General features: G+C 38.6%; 1 protein-coding gene and 1 long non-coding RNA gene across 2 annotated transcripts; both read left to right on the top strand.

Annotated features, from left to right (window-relative positions):
- Positions 1-2,371: 2,371 nt before the first annotated feature.
- On the top strand, positions 2,372-14,462 carry LOC132308456 (polyubiquitin-like). Its single transcript, XM_059806540.1, has 3 exons — positions 2,372-2,454; positions 2,971-3,222; positions 14,111-14,462. Exons 2-3 carry the CDS (start codon positions 2,971-2,973, stop codon positions 14,318-14,320), a joined length of 462 nt encoding a protein of 153 aa, XP_059662523.1. The 5' UTR covers positions 2,372-2,454; the 3' UTR covers positions 14,321-14,462.
- A 2,856-nt stretch (positions 14,463-17,318) lies between these two features.
- Positions 17,319-18,271, top strand: LOC132308457 (uncharacterized). Its single transcript, XR_009482436.1, has 2 exons — positions 17,319-17,638; positions 17,787-18,271. It is a non-coding gene; the product is annotated as an uncharacterized LOC132308457 (long non-coding RNA).
- The last annotated feature ends 1,145 nt before the right edge of the window (positions 18,272-19,416 follow it).

Genomic DNA, 19,416 nt, shown 5'->3' with positions numbered 1-19,416 from the left:
CAATTTAAAATTGATTCTACAATATGTATGTATGTTTGGGTACGAAACAACAAGTTTTTGCATGTCTAATTTATTAGATTAAATTTCTAAACTCACAAATTATTCTAGAAATTCAAATTCCTAAAATAAATAAATCAATACATATATTTTATGTATTCAATAGCTTTAATTTTAATTTATTTTAAATTAAAATCAAAATCTTCAAATCATTGGACAAATACTTATAACAATAATTTAAACCTCTTTAATAAAATAAATAAATACACAAAATTTATGTATTTATTAATTTTTAAATAATAATAATAATGAATCTTTGTAATCCTTTCACAACTGACTATTTCTATAAAACAATAGCAAGACAAATGCTATTATTATTATTATTATTTTAATTCAATGTTCTTTATTAGTCATGTACGAAAATCAGTAACCTAAAGCATTGAAGTTGTTTGTCTTACACACATTATGCTTACGTTTGTACTATTACACATATGTAAACTATGTATCAGTAACCAACTTTCATAATTTAATTTTGGCTCGGAAATTGAGGTACCCAAACCCAAAAACCACAAGGACTGATCTAAACATACGATTCTAAAAGAATGGATTATACAATCATTTAATTTTAAATTTATACATATTATTTATGCAACTTTAATGAAAAATAATGAGTTCCTAAACCGTTAACTCTGATACCACATGTAAACTATAATTTATTAAGCCATTCAATCACAAATAAACATGAACCCTAAGATCTTTGAACTTCATTATTTTCACATTGCTATAATACATAAATAAAGTAGTTAGATATAAATACCTCGATCTCTAATTGTAAATATCTTGTTAATATCAAATCCAACTTCTAGATCCTTTAACCACGAACTAATCTGCAACTTTGATCAACATGCAAAGGTGAAAACTGGTTTCTCTCTTTTGGCCTTTTGCACACATAAAACTTTTACGTGTTGTATCATTAATCGTACATAATTGATGGAGTATATGCACTTTTATAAAGGCAGAGAGAGGACCAGTTTTCCTTTTAATAACATAATTCTACTTTCCATCAAAGTAAGGAAGAAGAAAGGAAAACACTTCTCCAATAAGTAATTACCAAAAAAGTAATTATAAGTTGACCAAATAATATAATATAATATAATATTAATTTGATATCTATTTACTTAGCCACCAAGTAATATGTCACATGTCCAAATCATGTGGGCCACAATTAAATAAATAATCTTACATATATATATAGCAAATATTTAGAGTATTTGATTTTTTAAAAATAAAATAAGATTATTGGGGTAGAGTTTTAGATTGCTTATTTCTCTCTTGTTATGAAGGTTTGTTATATAAATTTTATATTTTTGGAATCCTTATTTCATAAGTTTTCCGTGCATATATTATTTACAATTTTTAAATGTACGGTTTTTGAGATATGAATTTTTGAAATTTGAGAGAATTAAGATTTAAATAAAAGGACATTTTCGTCCAAATATCAACTTTTTTACCCCCTTCAAATAGTTGAGGGGGGTTATTTGGTAAAAAATTAGATAAGGGGGATTTATTGAAAAAATGTTACAAGTTGAGAGGAATTCTTTGGTAAAAAAATAAACAAGAGATTTACTGAAAAATGATACAAGTCAAGGAATTTTTTTATACTTTGCCTTATATACATAGGTATACATATAAACACTTAAGATATTGCAATAATAAAGACCCTGACATGTATCATATTTCGTATTTTAATTAGAATTTAATATCAATTACAATTCAAAACGAAATTGATTCCAAAGTGTAAAGTTTTAACAATGAAATTTAATGGTAGTACGTCTTACCACACTGTTCATGAACAATTAGGAATGGAGTCAAGATTTTATTTCAGAAGGGGCACAGTGCACTTATTGAAAAAAAAAATAAAAAAAAATAAAAAAAATAAATCCACAAGTATAACAAATATAATTTTTCTAAATCAAAAGGCATGCGAAGAAAAAATAAAAAATTGCAAAACAATATGCTAAATAAGTAGTGTAAAAAAGAAATATTTTGAAATCAAAATATTGATTAATAATAATATTATTAAATACAATCACAACTGCAACTGTCTTCAATGGGTATTTTCATTTTGAAACGATTTAAATAAGTAGAAGAAAAATGAGAAAAAAGAAAACAAACTGTTAATAGTACATAATTATAAGTGAAGAAAGAAAAAATTTGAAAAAGGAAATAAAAATTAAAGAAGGAAAATAATGCAGAGAGGGCAAGGAACCGAAAAGAGCTCTGCTTTGCGTGTAGATTGTCCGTTACACGTGGCTTGACCTGATTGGTCTTCTCATAAATTCGTTTCCGCCCCTAAGTCGGTTATCTTGCCTATAAGTAGGGGCGTTCTTGAGCCTATAGCTTCATTGTGATTTCTGATTTACCTTCGAATCTCTCTCGTTCTCTTTCTCTACCAAGGTATTAGATTTTCTTCTTTTCTCTTCACTTAATTGTTTTTTTCTTGTGTGAAAGTTCTTTTAATTAATCAGATGTGTTTAGATGTACGTGTTTAGAATTGTTTTGATTTGTTTTGATCGGCTGGAATTCGTTAGAATTGACGAACAATTATGATTTTAATAAGCGATTTGATTTTATCGGATTTCTGGTCAGATCTGTTTGAAGTTTATTAAGAGTTCTTTGAATCGATGGAATTTGATCAAATCTAAGTAAATAAGAAGATTTGCGATGTCTCTAGATTGATCTTTGTATTTTAAAATTTCCATTCCAAAAGAGTTTATGTTAAGATTTGCGATATGTTTCTTAATTTCCATTCCAAAAGATTTTATCTTAAGATTTGATCTGATTTTCGTGTATGTTTGTTTTATAAAGCGGAAGATTTTATTTATTTTTTTTTAATTAATTTTCTCTGTGTTTTCTTGATCGGTATATGCTATAGTCCCAATATTTGAATATCTTTTAATTTAATGAAAACAGATGCAGATCTTTGTGAAAACCCTCACCGGCAAGACTATAACACTCGAGGTTGAAAGCTCAGACACCATAGACAATGTCAAAGCAAAAATCCAGGACAAAGAGGGCATCCTACCAGACCAGCAAAGGCTCATCTTTGCCGGAAAGCAACTGGAAGATGGCCGAACCCTAGCGGACTATAACATCCAAAAGGAGTCGACCCTTCACTTGGTCCTCCGCCTCAGAGGGGGTATGCAAATTTTCGTGAAGACCCTTTGTGGAGGGAAAAAAAACTCCCTCCAATAAAAAATGCACACGTCACCACCACACATATCTACATTCCAAGGGCATTTAAGGCCCATCATGTTCAAGCCCAAATTGAGCATACTTACAGCCCAAGACCATTATAATTTGTCCTCCAACTTCCATCAAGGCCGAATCAAGAAGTCATCAGCCCAGCTTATGAGTATTTAACATCCAGCCTGTTATTCAAGCCCAGCCGGATCGAAATATATTCAGCCCAACAATACACAAGTCCTACCATTTGAAGGAATTACCTTATAAGGAAAATTCTGATAGGAAGTTCTGTACAAGGCAAGGTCTATGTATGGAAAATTCGACAATGGAAAGAACTCTATTAGAAAAGAATGGCTATATAGAAAGAATTGGAGGGCAAGTAACGCAAGTCCTACCATAATTTTGCAATCTTTTGTATATAAATAGAGGCTAAGACCTCCAATAAAGGATCAAGCAATTCCACACTTCTCTACACATTGTTCTTATTTATTTTTATTGTTTTTGAGTGAGTTGTTTTATTTTTCTCAATCATTATTGGTTGAGCGAAATTTTGCACATACACTTTGGCGCCGTCTGTGGGAACCGTATACAAATATACTCCCACTTGTTCTTCAAATTAAATCCTTTAGTCGTGTCTGGAATGTCAAACGGAGAGTCAGCAATGAATCAACAGATAGAATTGATGCAAAAGATGCGAGAAGAGTTCTTGCACCAATTTGAGACACTCCGGCAAGCAAACGATACGAGTGTCGCCCAGATAGCTGTGCTTCAGCAGCAGACTCATACGCTGCATACGGCCATGGCCAGGCTAACGCCACAACCACCACCAGGCGATGCTGCGGCACCACCTCCCACCCGGAATTTACCTCCGGTTCACGAGCCTCCAGCTAACGAGACACCACCCAACGGGGCTCGACCTAGTGAGGCGCAGCAAAAGCAAGGGACGAGGTCCGAGGCGGTTGCTTCGGATAATCTCCCGCATCGCACACAGGACGAACAGGCCGAGTCCAGCCATAGGCTTACGGTATGGTCCAATGGCGTTCCAGATGGCGCACGTGTACAAGATGCATTCGATGAAAAAAAGCTCTTGAGAGTCCAGACACCAGCCGAGATGGCTAGAGAGCACAAGAACTCCTTGGTCAAGACCCCCTTTACTAACGAGGTGTACCTTGTGGAGAGGCCGAAGAAGTTCACTATGCCATCCTTCACCCAGTTCGATGGGGCAGGCGACCCCTCTCGGTATCTTGATCATTATACGCAAAAGATGGCATTGGACGATCATAACGATCCGTGGATGTGTAAGGTTTTTCCTACCAGTTTAACCGGAGTAGCGTTAAAATGGTTCAGGAATAGGCCACACTAGTCTATCCCTGACTATGAGACCTTGTGCACTATGTTCTTAGCCCAGTATTGCGGAAATAAGAAGCAGAAGAAAAGTATAGCCAGCCTTTTCACCATAAGGCAAAGGAAGGGAGAAACTCTGCAAGATTTTTTATCCAGATTTAACATGGAGGCCTCGGAGATAGCAGATTGCCATCCTGCCACGGCAATCGAAACATTTAAGTTGGCAATGATCCAGGGAACCAAGTTCACACATCCTTGGTCAAATATTCCCCACCGGATATGCAGACTTTGAACGCTAGGGCACAAATCTACATTCGGTTGGAGGAAAACGTAGCTCACCGTGCGCAGCACGCTACCCTCGTCACAGTGAAAAACAAGTCTCGAGAGAAAGCTGTGAGCACAAGGATGCAGAAGGTTCCTCATACCGCTACACAAGCCACCCAAGCGTCTGAGAAAAGGCGAAGGACAGAGGACAGGCTTACCCCTCTTCGTACTACCTTGGCGCGCCTATTCCAAGAGAATAAGACGAGGTTCGCGACTCCTCAGCCCATGAAACAACCCTTGGAGCAGAGGGACAAAAACAAATATTGTGCCTACCATAGAGATTATGGGCATACCACCAATGACTGCAGGTCCCTACAGCGACAGGTAGAAAGCATGATAGCGAGAGGAGAGTTGGTGGAGTATCTCGCCACGAAGGAGCACGTAAAACCTCGGGAGGTTAACCCTCGACGGGTAGAGGGCGGTCAGGTAAAGGTGATCCATGCTATTCACGGAAGGTCAGAGGATGATGAAGAGTCTGAAGAGTTGTACAGATCTAGGCTGCGAGAGGCTCATAAGTTACGAAGGTTGTCTTCGGTAAAAACGGTTGCACCAGGCAGCATCAACATTGGATTCGGTAACAACGATCTTTGTAGAGTCCAGCGCCCACATGAGGACCCCTTGGTCATCAGCCTCCTGGTAGCAAATTACATGATCAGGAGAGTGCTGATAGATCCGGGAAGTAGCGCCAACATCATTACAAAAACAGCTTTTGATCAGTTGGGGATTTCACCATCATCCATCAGGCCAACTTCCGGCCCCCTAATGGGATTTGATGGTACTAAGGTGAATCCGCTTGGGGTGATCAATCTATCCGTTACTGCAGCAAAGAGAACTCTGAAGGAAAACTTCGTCGTGACAGAGATTCATCCATCTTATAACCTCATTATGGGAAGAGGTTGGATCCATCGTATGAACGGAGTCCCTTCTACACTTCATCAAGTAATGAGGTGTTTATCCCCGGATGGCAGGGAGATCATCGACCTCTGGGGAGACCAGGTTGCTGCCAAAGAATGTTACATGCTAACGCTACACGAAGCAAAGAAAGCGTCGAAATCACCTCAGTCAGAGGCGAATCCCAAAGATGCAATCAAATAGCAGTTACAGTATCCTTTGCCCAAGTATCTCAAGGCAGAGGAAGAATCCAAAGCTGAAGCACCTACCGAGGAGTCCCTCGAAGCTATAGAGGTAGTCCTCGGAGACCCTCAGAAGATCACCTACATTGGCTCATCTTGCACAGCCGAAGAGAAGGAAGCATTGATCGGGGTTATTCGGTGCAATTCGGATGTCTTTGCCTGGGATCACTCAGATATGGTGGGGATCAATCCTACAGTCTCATGCCATAGTCTGAGGGTTAACCCAGAATTCAGGCCAGTCAAGCAGAGGCACCGACGGTTCGCACCTGAACGGAATCGCATAATAGCCGAGGAAGTAAATAAATTGTTACAAGCAGGATTCATTCGAGAGGTGCAATACCCACAATAGCTCTCAAATGTAGTAGTCGTTCAAAAGAAGAATGGGAAATGGAGGGTATGCGTAGATTATACCAACCTTAACAAAGCTTGCCTAAAAGATAGCTTTCCTCTGCCCAAGATTGATCAAATGGTGGATGCTACGACGGGTTATGAAAGGCTCACATTCCTCGACGCATACTCCGGCTATAATCAGATTCCCATGAATCCTGAAGATGAGGAGAAAACCGCTTTCATCACAGAAACGGGCACTTACTGCTACAGAGTGATGCCCTTCGGTCTAAAGAATGCCGGAGCCACCTACCAGCGACTTGTCAATAAAATTTTCAGTAATCTGCTGGGCAATACAGTTGAAGCCTATATCGATGATATGGTGGTTAAAAGTATACGAAAAGAGGACCACCCGAAGCACCTCCAGGAGGTCTTTGATACTCTCAAGAGATACAATATGAAGCTGAACCCCACCAAGTGCTCCTTCGCCGTTTCGTCAGGACAGTTCCTTGGGCACGTCGTAAATAAAAGAGGAATAGAAGTAAGCCCAGCTCATGCAAAGGCACTCATACAGAACCAGGAGCCGAAAACCTGCAGGGAAGTGCAAGTTCTAACCGGCCGAATTGCGGCTCTCAGCCGGTTCATATCCCGATTATCAGATAAGTGTAAACCTTTCTTTGATGCTATTCGATCCAAAAATAAAGATATGTGGGGACCTCAGCAACAGAAAGCTCTCAATCAATTGAAAAGCTACATGACAAAACCCCCAATCCTTTCTGCTCCAACGCCCGGAGACACTCTCATCCTGTATCTGGCAGTATCAGCTGTAGCAACAAGTGCAGTGTTGATCAAAGAAGGAGACAAGGTTCAGCACCCAATCTTTTACACAAGAAAACGATGACGGATGCCGAGACACGGTACAGCAAGACAGAAAAGGTAATCCTGGCGTTAATTTATGCCAAGAGGAAACTTCGACATTACTTCGAGTCTCACAGCATAGTGGTACTTACAAATTACCCTATACGGGCTATCCTAGCTAAACCAGACCTGTCTGGTCGAATTACAAAATGGGCTATTGAACTTAGCTCTTTTGACATCACCTATGCACCGAAGGTATCTCACAAGGGGCAGTCGGTAGCGGATTTCCTACTAGAGTACGACGATCAACCTGAGGAACCGACACTTCCAGAGCCATACTGGGAGTTACGAGTTGATGGCTTTTCCAACCGGAAAAGGGCAGGGGCCGGTATTGACATCACAACACCCGAGGGTACCAAGCTGCAGCAGTCAATTTTGCTAGATTTCCCATCTACTAATAACGAGGCCGAGTATCAAGCGATGCTCGCCGGACTTCGGCTAGCTAAACAGCTACAGGTACGATGTTTAAAAGTTTTTAGGGACTCACAGCTTGTGATCAATCAAGTGACAGGGCAATATTCTCCCAAGGAGGAACGTATGAAGTCGTACAAAAATGCTGTAGAGAGTGCTATCCGAGAGTTCGATCAAATCGAGTTCCATCAGGTACCACGAGATGAAAATGCCGAAGCAGATCGATTGGCCGCAGCCGCATCATCTTCAGATGAAGAATTGATTCGGCTTGTTCCAATCGATGTTCTCGAAGGACCTAGCATTAATCCCCAGCAAGAGGTGATGGTGATCCCGGAAGTACCACGCGAGCCCTGCTGGATTGATCCAATCGAAGCCTACCTCAAGGAAGGGGTTCTCCCGAATCAGAAAGCTGAGGCAAGGAAGCTTAGGCTTACCGCGGCTAAGTACGCCATCATCAATAATCAGTTGTACCGAAGGTCATTCTCCGGTCCCTATCTCAAGTGTGTAACCCCTACTGAGGCTCTCACAATTCTAAAACAAGTTCATGAAGGAGATTGTGGAAACCACTCCGGAGGAAGATCCCTTGCATTCAAAATTCTAACCCAAGGTTATTTCTGGCCATACTTGGCTCGGAATGCCGAGGAATACTCAAGACGATGTGACAAGTGTCAGCGCCATGGTCCAATAAAGCACCAACCTGCCGAGGGTTTGCACGCCATGGCTAATCCATGGCCGTTCGCCCAATGGGGGATTGATATAGTAGGACCATTGCCCAAAACCATGGACAAAAAGGAGCATGTGCTTCTGGCTACGGATTACTTCACCAAGTGGGTGGAAGCTGAAGCCTTCTCTAGCATCACCCACGAAGAAGTAAAGCATTTCATTTGGAGCAACATTATTTACCGGTTTGGGGTACCAAAAGTCATCGTAATGGACAATGGTAGGAACCTCGATAACAGAAGTACAAGGAAATTCTTTAGCGAACATGGAATCTTGCAAAAGTTGGTTGCAGTTAGTCATCCACAAGGCAATGGGCAAGCTGAAATAACTAATCGCATGATATTCGGGTGCTTAAAGAAAAAATTGGAGAAATTGAAGACAAAGTGGTACGAGAATCTCCCTCAAGTGCTTTGGGCCTATCGAACCACTCTAAGACGACCCACGGGAGAAAACCCATTTGCTATGGCATATGGATCCGAAGCTGTCATTCCTACCGAGTCCATAATCCCAACCCTTCGGATATCCTTGGTACTGGAAGGGAATAATGAGCAACAACTCGAACATAGCCTCGATCTTGTGGACGAAAGGAGAGATGCGGCAGCAATTCGGCTCGCGGCATACCAACAGCAGGTGAGTAACAGTTATAACAAACGCGTCAGATTCAGGAGCTTTGTGGTAGGCGATTGGGTTTTGAAGTAGGAGACAGCTCATGTAAAGAAACTGGAACCTAATTGGACCGGACCCTACAGAGTTACCGAAGTAGTGGGGAAATGAGCATATCGTTTGGCCGAAGCTGGCGGACGTCCCATTGCGCGTCCTTGGAACGCAATACACCTGAAAAGGTATTTCCATTAGTTAAGTTTGTCAATTTTGCTACAAGTTCTTCACAAATAAGGCTGAATATGTCCACAGTCAGCCAAACTTTTCTTTATTTTGCTTCTATATTCAATACAACTCTTCTCTATTTTTGTTTCTTTTTATACAAATGAGGGGTCATACGAACTCTATGATTACGCAACTTTTATGCGCATGCCAAGTCGCACTATGCGTTAGAAGCAAAGCATTTACAATGATTTTTACACAAAAAGAACAAAAACACAAACACAAAAACCAACAAGCACACAAGACACAAAACACATGAATTATGGCCTGTGCTTAAAACTTTCTATCCCACATCGACAAAACAGTATGTGCCACATGTTGTTATATATGGGAATATTCAAATAGTTAATTACGGTGTAAGGAGGGCCCACTGGTATTTAAGGCTGTCAAGCTCAATACCAGAGGCATTCCTTACACCGACCTTTTTGACAACATTTAGTCTATGTCCCACATCGGATAGAAATAGAAAAGAAATGCGGTTCATATATGCGTGGTCCACAACATTTGGCTGCCAAGAAGGGAGTATCAGTGGAGGCAGGTCTCTAAAGTCGACAAATGGAGAACTTCACAGCCATTGTTACTCGCTTTCTTGGCCTCCTATCATTTTTGAGTCTTCGGCCTCATAATAAGTGATTTGAGGAAAAATATGAGATAAACCTCCCCTCAGGCTCAACGCCGGGGAGTAATTCATTCGCCTCGGACCTTAAGTGTCCGGTTCGGCACAACCTCCCCTCAGGCTCAGCGCCGGGGAGTAGTTCTCTCTCCTCGGACCCTAAGTGTCCGGCTCGGCAAAACCTCCCCTCTGGCTCAGCGCCGGGGAGTGATTCATTTAAACCTCCCCTTAGGCTCAGCGCCGGAGAGTAGGTCATTCGCCTCGGACCCTAAGTGTTCGGCTCGGCACAACCTCCCCTCAGGCTCAGCGCCGGGGAGTAGTTCTCTCGCCTCGGACCCTAAGTGTCCGGCTCGGCAAAACCTCCCCTTTGGCTCAGCGCCGGGGAGTGATTCATTTAAACCTCCCCTCAGGCTCAGCGCCGGAGAGTAGGTCATTCGCCTCGGACCCTAAGTGTTCGGCTCGGCGAAAATCTCGCCTTGGACCCTAAGTGTTCGGCTCGGCAAAACCCCCCTCCGGCTCCACGCCAGGGAATGTATAATTCGCCTCGGATCCTGAGTATCCGAGACAGCTTCGGACCCTAAGTGTCCTATTCAACAATACTCCTCCACACTCAGTGCCGAGGAATAATTCGCCTCGGATCCTGAGTATCCGAGACAGCTTCGGACCCTAAGTGTCCTATTCAGCAATATTCCTCTACACTCAGTGCCGAGGAATAATTCGCCTCGGATCCTGAGTATCCGAGACAGTTTCGGACCCTAAGTGTCCTATTCAGCACTAGTCCTCCACACTCAGTGCCAAGGAGTAATTCGCTTTAGACCTTTGATACCCAGATCAGAACTCTTTCCTCCGGACTCCAAGTGTTTAATACCTTGTGTATGCGGATATGTCATAAGTTCATCATACTCCACCCCACATCAGGAACACATGAGAAGGAAAGAGTATGTATACGTCTACTGAAGGCAAGTAAAAGGCGAGGAGGGTTCATTTAACAGTTAAATCATTGTCCATACGAATCATCCTGCGATATCAACTAAACTGTATACATTTGGACCAGAAAAACCCGTACTCAAAATATTTTATTTTCGAGTACGGGTTTTTGTCGGTAAAAAAAGATCTCCTTCTTCTCACAACCCTTGCGTTTTCACGGATAGCATAAATCCGAAGCATAAAGACAATGTTTAATGTTTAAACACATTACCAAACAGAGAAATATGAACAGTATCAAGAACATATAACAAAAGCAAGTCAGACAAGCCTAAAACGAAAAGGTATATTCATTATCCCAAAACAAGCTGTTCATAAAAACAAAGTACATGGCTCTACTTCCTCTTCGGATCGAAGGGAGTAGATTCAAAAGCATCCACTACATTAGGACTTGAGGTAGGAGGAGTTGAAGCCGCAGGAGCAGGGGAGCTGGGAGTATTCTTCAGATGTGCCTTCACCATCTCGGCAAAGCGGATTTCAGCTTCCAAATCCTCTGGCCCTTCATCATATGGGAAGTGCACCCCCACTTTCTTGTCAAAGGCGTCCGGATCCATCGTCTTAGGGCCTGAACCCTGATTATAGCCAGACCGGAACGCTTTAGCACTAGCCAAGTGCGCCAGACAGGAGTAGCGCCCTTGCATTTGCTTCCCCGCCTTGAAGCAGGTAGTAAGAGCCTCGGTCAGGCGTTGAACCTCGGCCTGAAGAGAATCCACCTTAGCCTCAGAGGCTGACAACTGCCTCTTGTACGCATCCTTGGCTTCAGAAGCTATCTTCAGATTGGTAGAGGCAGTAGTGACTCTCTTATCTGTATTTTCAAGATCCTTTTCCAAATTCTTGATGGAGAGGGATTGAGCTTCAGCAGTGGCGCAGAGGGCCATGGTATGGTATAGACTCTGTTTAACAGGGAAGCAAATATAAGCATAAATAAAAACATAAGCAAGCAAGAGTAACTTAATTATGAAGGAGCAATGCGAACCTCTATGGCCCGGACTGGAGCAGAGGGGAGTAGTTGCTCCAACCCCATTTGGCTGATGGCTTCCTCGTCCTTTGGGAGCCACATTCCTCGAGCCACCGCCAGTGCAGCTGAAGGGTCTGTAACCACAGAATCCCCTGAGTGCAGGACTGACCTGTCAGCCCTGGTGAAGGAAGGAGTCCAAGGAGCCCCAGTCTCAGCAAGAACAAAGGCCCTGACTTCATCTTCAGGTTCGGCCTCTCCAGCCTTTTTCCCTCTGCTTTTAGAAGGGACTTTGCCCTTGCCAGAGGAAGAGGGGTTGAGGCGAGATTTCTTCAATGGTGGTTCCTCAACCTCCACCTCATCCTCAGTTGATCCAATGACGACCAAGGGTTGGGTATATTCGGCTTTCTTTTTTAAAGCCTCAGCCCTCCGTATCTCCTCCTCAGTCATAGGGAAACTGTCAAAGGATGGTAGAGACAGATCCATGAGGTCTGTAGCAATGGCACTGGAAGCAATGTCCTTGAGGTTTGAAGAAGTTTGCAGGTCCTCGATAGGCGAGGGGTCACTCCAGACTCGTTCCTCAAGAAAAGAAAGTCTGTTCCTTGCTGCGGAGGCTGGGAATGTAGCTGAAAAAACATCAAGAAATTCATAAATACGGCGAAATATTAAGACTTGGCAAGGAAAACAGCCAGAACACTTGGTATGAAGGGAGGTTAAATATTCTATACCTAATTTCTCGAATTTGCGCGGGATGGGAAGCGCAATTGATTGGGACACGAACCATTTTCCTTTAACTACAACCATCCCTTCTTTCCATTTCTTTTCGGATGAAGGAAGGTTCGTGCATATCCTTTGATGAAGGGGAGAGGTAAAAAAGAAGCGACCAGGCTCGGTCCCATGCTTAGATATATTGTAAGTAAGCAGAAGGTCGGCAAGGGTCAAATCCAGAGCCTCTAATTTCCGGCGCACCAACAATGCCGAAAGGATGCGAAAGAAATTGGGATTTACTTGAAGGGGTGCAAGACCTAGCTTATTGAAAACTAAATGATAGAAGGGATGAAGAGGGAATCGGAGGGCGTTAAGGTGCCCTACCGAAAGAAGCAACTCATCCTCCTCAATTCCTTCGCCGGAGGTGAAATCGGCACCCTCGGGATATTCTGCAATTTCTACTCCTTCAGGAACATCAAATTCTTCCATTACTGAAGCAATAGAGAATTTGATGCGGCGAATAGAGATGATTGCTTTCTTCTCTTCATGGGTAAGAACGTAATCAGAGCCTGAGGTGGATGTTTCGGTTGGAAGAGGGGAAGTACCTGATGGATTCAACGAAGGGCGATCTGTAGAAACCCTAGGAGGGGGAGCCCTAATGCGAATGGGGGAAGATGAAGGTGTGGATTCAGAATCCCCAAGGTCTACACGTTCGGGAGTAGATGAAGTACTCATAATGAAAGATTGAAGAGAAAGATGCGAAACTAACCTGACAAAGCGATGGAAGCGATGGAATGAAGGACGCAGAAGTGCAGCAAGGGCACATATAACTCTTGCAAAGTCTTATGTGACGGATTAATAATGAAAGACCACGAACCGTTTCTGAAGCAAAGTAAAAACCGGTTTCAATTCCCTCTTTAATAGGAGCCGTCACTCAATTAAAAATGGAATTTGGGGCAAAGTGTGGAGGGAAAAAAACTCACTCCAATAAAAAACGCACACGTCACCACCACACATATCTACATTCCAAGGGCATTTAAGGCCCATCATGTTCAAGCCCAAATTGAGCATACTTACAGCCCAAGACCATTATAATTTGTCCTCCAACTTCCATCAAGGCCGAATCAAGAAGTCATCAGCCCAGCTTATGAGTATTTAACATCCGGCCTGTTATTCAAGCCCAGCCGGATCGAAATATATTCAGCCCAACAATACACAAGTCCTACCATTTGAAGGAATTACCTTATAAGGAAAATTCTAATAGGAAGTTCTGTACAAGGCAAGGTCTATGTATGGAAAATTCGACAATGGAAAGAACTCTATTAGAAAAGAATGACTATATAGAAAGAATTGGAGGGCAAGTAACGCAAGTCCTACCATAATTTCGCAATTTTTTGTATATAAATAGAGGCTAAGACCTCCAATAAAGGATCAAGCAATTCCACACTTCTCTACACATTGTTCTTATTGATTTTTATTGTTTTTGAGTGAGTTGTTTTATTTTCCTCAATCATTATTGGTTGAGCGAAATTTTGCACTTACACCCTTACGGGAAAAACCATCACTTTGGAAGTGGAGAGCTCTGACACCATAGACAATGTCAAAGCTAAGATTCAAGGTAAGGAGGGCATTCCTCCTGATCAGCAGAGATTGATCTTTGCTGGGAAGCAGTTGGAAGATGGGAGGACCTTGGCTGACTATAACATCCAGAAAGAATCGACCCTTCACTTGGTGCTTCGCCTCCGTGGTGGTTTCTGAATATCATGGTCTTGGGTCATTTGTGGTTCAATGTGTTTGATACTTTCTAGTAGTTTTCGAGTAGTTTAGCGTGATTAAGCACAGCTAATACTGGTTGCAAGTTTGTGTTTGTAATCCAGTTCTATGCAATAGTTGTTTTTTTTGTTTCTTTCCAGCTTGTGGTGTTGTTGCAGTCATATAGTTTTTGAATATTTTTTTTCCTTTTGATACCAAAATATATATATATATATATATATATATATATTTGTTGTTACAACCCATTAAACCATCTCTTTGGCTTCACATAAATGTGTTGTTGAAAGTAAAATTTTTTTAAAAAAATAAAAATAATAATAATAATAATATATTGGTAGGCCATTATATCAGCCCAAATTTAAACGAGTTGTTAGTGATTTTATTTTTAAAATAAAAATTAAAAAGTGCCCCTTTTTGTTTGACAAGAATGTCACTAATAGTTTTGTGTATATTTGAACACTAAATGAATTTGTTTGAATATGCTTATAGTCTATCTTTATAAAAAAAAAAAAATTATATCTCTCTTTCTAGATGATATTATCTTTCTATCTATTTTTATTTATTTTTTTCTCTTCTTTCTCTCCTCGTAGATGCACTAAATGAATAAGCCCAGGAGCCCAGACACGGACAGCATAGGACTCATTTAACAGATTATTCTTCTACTTATGATATAGGACATGTAGATAATAGTTGAGTCCCCAAAATACTCAATTATATTCACTTAATCTAAGATTTATTTTTATTTATTTATTTATATTATTATTATTATTTTTGGTTAGGATTTCATCCATGTAATTGAACAAATCATTTCTATGTAAAAAATGTTATTTTTCCTTTCTTACCATCTTAATAATAATAATTTGAAAACAAAAAAAAAAAGAAAAAAAAAACCATCTTAATAATAAGAGTGAGTAAACTCTCCCTATACATCCCCTATACATCTTACACATAGTATGTAATTTTTGAAAGTAGGTGGTGGAATCAAAACAATAAATGATAGAGATGATAAATGAATTTCTTTCAAACTATAAATGACTTAAATGTCCTTTATAATTAGATTCTTGTAAATTGAATAGAGGGTAACGATATCCTTTCACATTAAAAGCTGTCATATTTTTAGGTTTTTTAACTTTAGTACATTAACTACAACAATTTCGTGTCAAAATTTTACTTTGGGATATTTTGTGTTCTCGAAGTAAATATTTTTTTAAAAAAACACGGATTTGGAAAAGAAATTATGTTACTTTTTAATTGTCTATTTTAGTCCACTTTACCTTGCCCTAACATAATTCAATTTTAAGGAAAAGAAATTGGAGGAAGGAAACATGGCAAATTATTAATTATTATTTTAAAAATAATTAACTATTATAATGGCTGCTAAAGATCAAGTGTATTGAACTCCTATTCCACCACCATGGTGGATTTTCTCCCTCCTATAAGGTCGTACTCAATTTTATATTATTAACTATATATAACTTAAATATGATTTTATTGGTTTTTCAAATTTTTTTTTTTTTAGAAATTTTTCTTTGCTGCTTCAGATACCTACTTGACGGAGAGAGAGAAGAAAGAAAAAAATAAATAATTTTTTTGAAAAATAATATGTTAAGAGGTAATTTCGTTCAATTTTTTTAAAAAATAATTACTTAAATGAATATACTTAAAAATACGTAGTTAAGGAAAACTTTTCACAACTGATTAATAATGGGGGATTTTTCGCAATTCAACAGCCGCATTTAATATAATGAGTGAATATAGCGTTAAACCGACCAGCAGACTTTTGGAAGACTAGATCAGTCATGACTCATGAGCATTGTCAACATCGTTTACTTCTCAAAAAAAAAAACAAAAAAAATGTCTTCTCCGCTTTAACACTTCCACCAGCCAAAAGATGAAGTAGGTTGGCCTTTGCGTTGGTGAGTTACACATGGCTCGACTTGATCGGTCCTCTAATAAATTCGTTTGCTGACACGGCATAAATTTAAATTTTTATTTATATATATTCTTATAAGAAAATAATTTTAAGGACGATCACTTGTAGTAAATTATTATACCGAATAATTTTGATTCATTATGTATGTAAAATATAAATTGAATTTTCACACACTTTATTTATTTATTTATTTTTTTGTTGTATATATATCTTGCAAATTTGATCAGGCAATTCTCTTTAGCAATTCGCCTAATTAGTATCACTATTCATATTTATATTGAGTCATGATTCATATTGAGTAATGATTCGTTCAGTAGAAAGAAAAAAATTAGATGAAAGTTAGAGAAGAATGGATGAATCAAACATTTCTAAAAAAAAATATTTTATTTTTTCTCTTTTTTGTTTGGTCATATAGAGGAGAAAGAGATAAAGTTGATAATTTACTTTGTTGGGTATAATTTTTTTTTTTTTTTTTTTTTTTTTTTTTTTTTTTATCATTATACTCATTCATTACTTTGTTTGTGTGGTTAATTTAATATTTATGAAGGATGATATTGTAATTTAAAATTTTTATAATAGTCTAATTTTTCTTCCCTTTTTTCGGTCCATATTTAAAGAAATAAAAATTTGTGAAGGATGATTATATTACCCTTTTATTTTGTCTTTATAATTATATTTTTGTTCATTACATAACATGTGCTAAATGTTATTTTTTCAAAGAAAAAGAGTTTCAACACTTAGATGCATGTTTATAATGTTTTTTTTTTTTTTTAGTTGAAATATAATATTAATAAAGTTTTTCTAGGACAATCCTGGTGTGCTTTACACAAGATGAAGCCAAATGTCAATTTTCATTTTTTCTCCTAAAGAAAAAAGAGGTTGGATACTTATGATGTCCGTTTATAATATTATTTTTAAAACTATCATGCTGTGTTTTATATAAGAGTGTGTGATGTGTTAGTGGAGTGTGGATAGACCAAGTGTCCCTGAAATATATATAATTATATATAAGTTGACGAAACGTATTTAACACAGTGTTTAGGAGTATCATATTTGACACGTATTTAGGCACTTCCATAGAAGTTTCCGTGATCTTGCCTTTGTAATAAATAAAAGAGAGAGTTAGAAACGCATTCTATTGTATTGTGGAACACTGAGCTTTGCGTCTTCCCCATTCCACTAACATACACCACACAATATAACACAATAATCTATGATGACGTGAAAAAAAAATCTAAGGATGACGTGGGGAAGGAAGGGTGGTGTGCTATTCAAACAGCCTTTAAATAGAGACATTTTTGAGCTATATCTCTTCATTGTGATTTCTGCTCCCTAGCTCTACTGAGCGCTCTCTCTCTCTCTCAATCAAGGTAACAGAGTTTCTTCTTTTCTCTTCAATATTTAATTGTAAAGCTTCATTTTTTTTTTTTTAAAGGTTGTGTTTTTGTAGGTTGGTATATGCTATAGTCCGAATGTTTGAATATATTCTAATTTTATTATGGTTATTGTTCAAAACAGATGTGGCATTGGTTCGCGCACATCCTTCACCTTTTCTTCCATTTGTTTCATTTTGGTCATGCGTTTCATGTGGCGCATCCCTATTTTGCTGGGTGAGATGTGATTCTAAGCAGCGGTGGTCCAAACTGTTGGGACGAGTGGGTGGTTCTGAACTGGTTCTTATGGTTAAGCAGTCTGTGTTTATGGCATAAGCATATGTAACAGAGTAACGCTATCCAGAGAGCTTCGTCACAGCAAGAAGTATGGGCTCTGTATTATTTTATCATTGAATTGAGATTATTTTTTTAGATGGGTAAAAAGTGTAATGAATCTTTTCATACATCTTTCAATTCCGTGATTAAAAACGAAAAGTTCATGAATCTTGCCGCAAACGAAACTCTGTTAATAGCATTATTGTGTTGTCAGTTATCAATTGTCAGTTGTGTGTTTTTTTTTGTTTGTAATAAATAAAGAATCCAGTTCAATGCAATTAGTATTTGTTATCTTGTTTCGTTGTAAAGAATCATTGGAGTGTGTTCCAAATCTAAATTGCATTTCATGATATAAAAAAATGCTTTACTTATATAAAATATATATATATATAAAATTGATATAACCAAATGCTATCATGTCAACACAAACATTTGAACTACAATACTTATCGGTGCATAAACTTTGGTGTAATGGATTGGTCCAATTTTTTATATTGTAAAATTAAACAGGTCCCCTAAATGGTCAAGGTACTTTGATCAATTTTAGGTTGCCTTCGTCTACTTTTGAATTGTACTTTACCTTAATAAATCTAATTTTTACGTGCTATATTTAAAACTGTATTGGTGTTGAGATACATAAAGCAACTTTGTGACTTGTGCCATCCAATAATTAAATACCAAAACAACCCCATAATAATCAAAGTTTTCTCTTTATTGATAAAAGAGGAAAGTTACGGGATAAGATTAATCAAATTGCAACCGCATAAATTGTGGAGATCAAATGCATATGGAAATTTATTATTAGCTTTGTGATTTTTATTCAACTTTCCTGTACGTACTGTAAAATAAAAGGAACATATCACATGTGAAACATAATGAATGTATTTGACGAATTATTTCAATTAAACCGAAAATAATTCAATATTTGTAGCTCTACTTCCTCTTTAGACAAGTTGCACTTCCTTTTGTGTTCGTACTTGAGTACACATGGGCAGATATGTGATACTATTGCATAATTTAAATTTTTGAGTCAGAAGACAAACGTCCAACTCATTACACCAACCGTCCGATTCAAAGATGTTCATGTGCAAATAGCCATTATGGTCTTACCCATATAAGAGTTGGATGGAGAAGGAATCAATTTTTTTATTTTTTTTTTGTCAAAATAAGAAACATACTCACATATTCACATTTTGTTCCTAAGAAGACTTGAATCGTTAACTTTTTACTTTAAAATGTCAAGATTTGTTATTGTGCTACATCGGATTCGGATAGTAAAGTGTTAAGTATATATAGGTGGATATACAACATTATGCAATAACTTAAGTTTTTGGATCAAAAGACAAATGTCTAATCCATTATACCAAGCGTCCAACCCAAGGTGTTCGAGTCTAATACCCAGATAGCCATTATGGTCTGACCCATATAGGATTTGGATG

This window comes from Cornus florida, unplaced genomic scaffold, assembly GCF_030987335.1.
Source record: "Cornus florida cultivar Cherokee Brave unplaced genomic scaffold, ASM3098733v1 CherokeeBrave_3.0.0_Hap2_Chr05, whole genome shotgun sequence".
In the NCBI taxonomy this organism is placed as follows: Eukaryota; Viridiplantae; Streptophyta; class Magnoliopsida; order Cornales; family Cornaceae; genus Cornus; species Cornus florida.
This window is presented reverse-complemented; position numbering and strand designations above follow the sequence as displayed.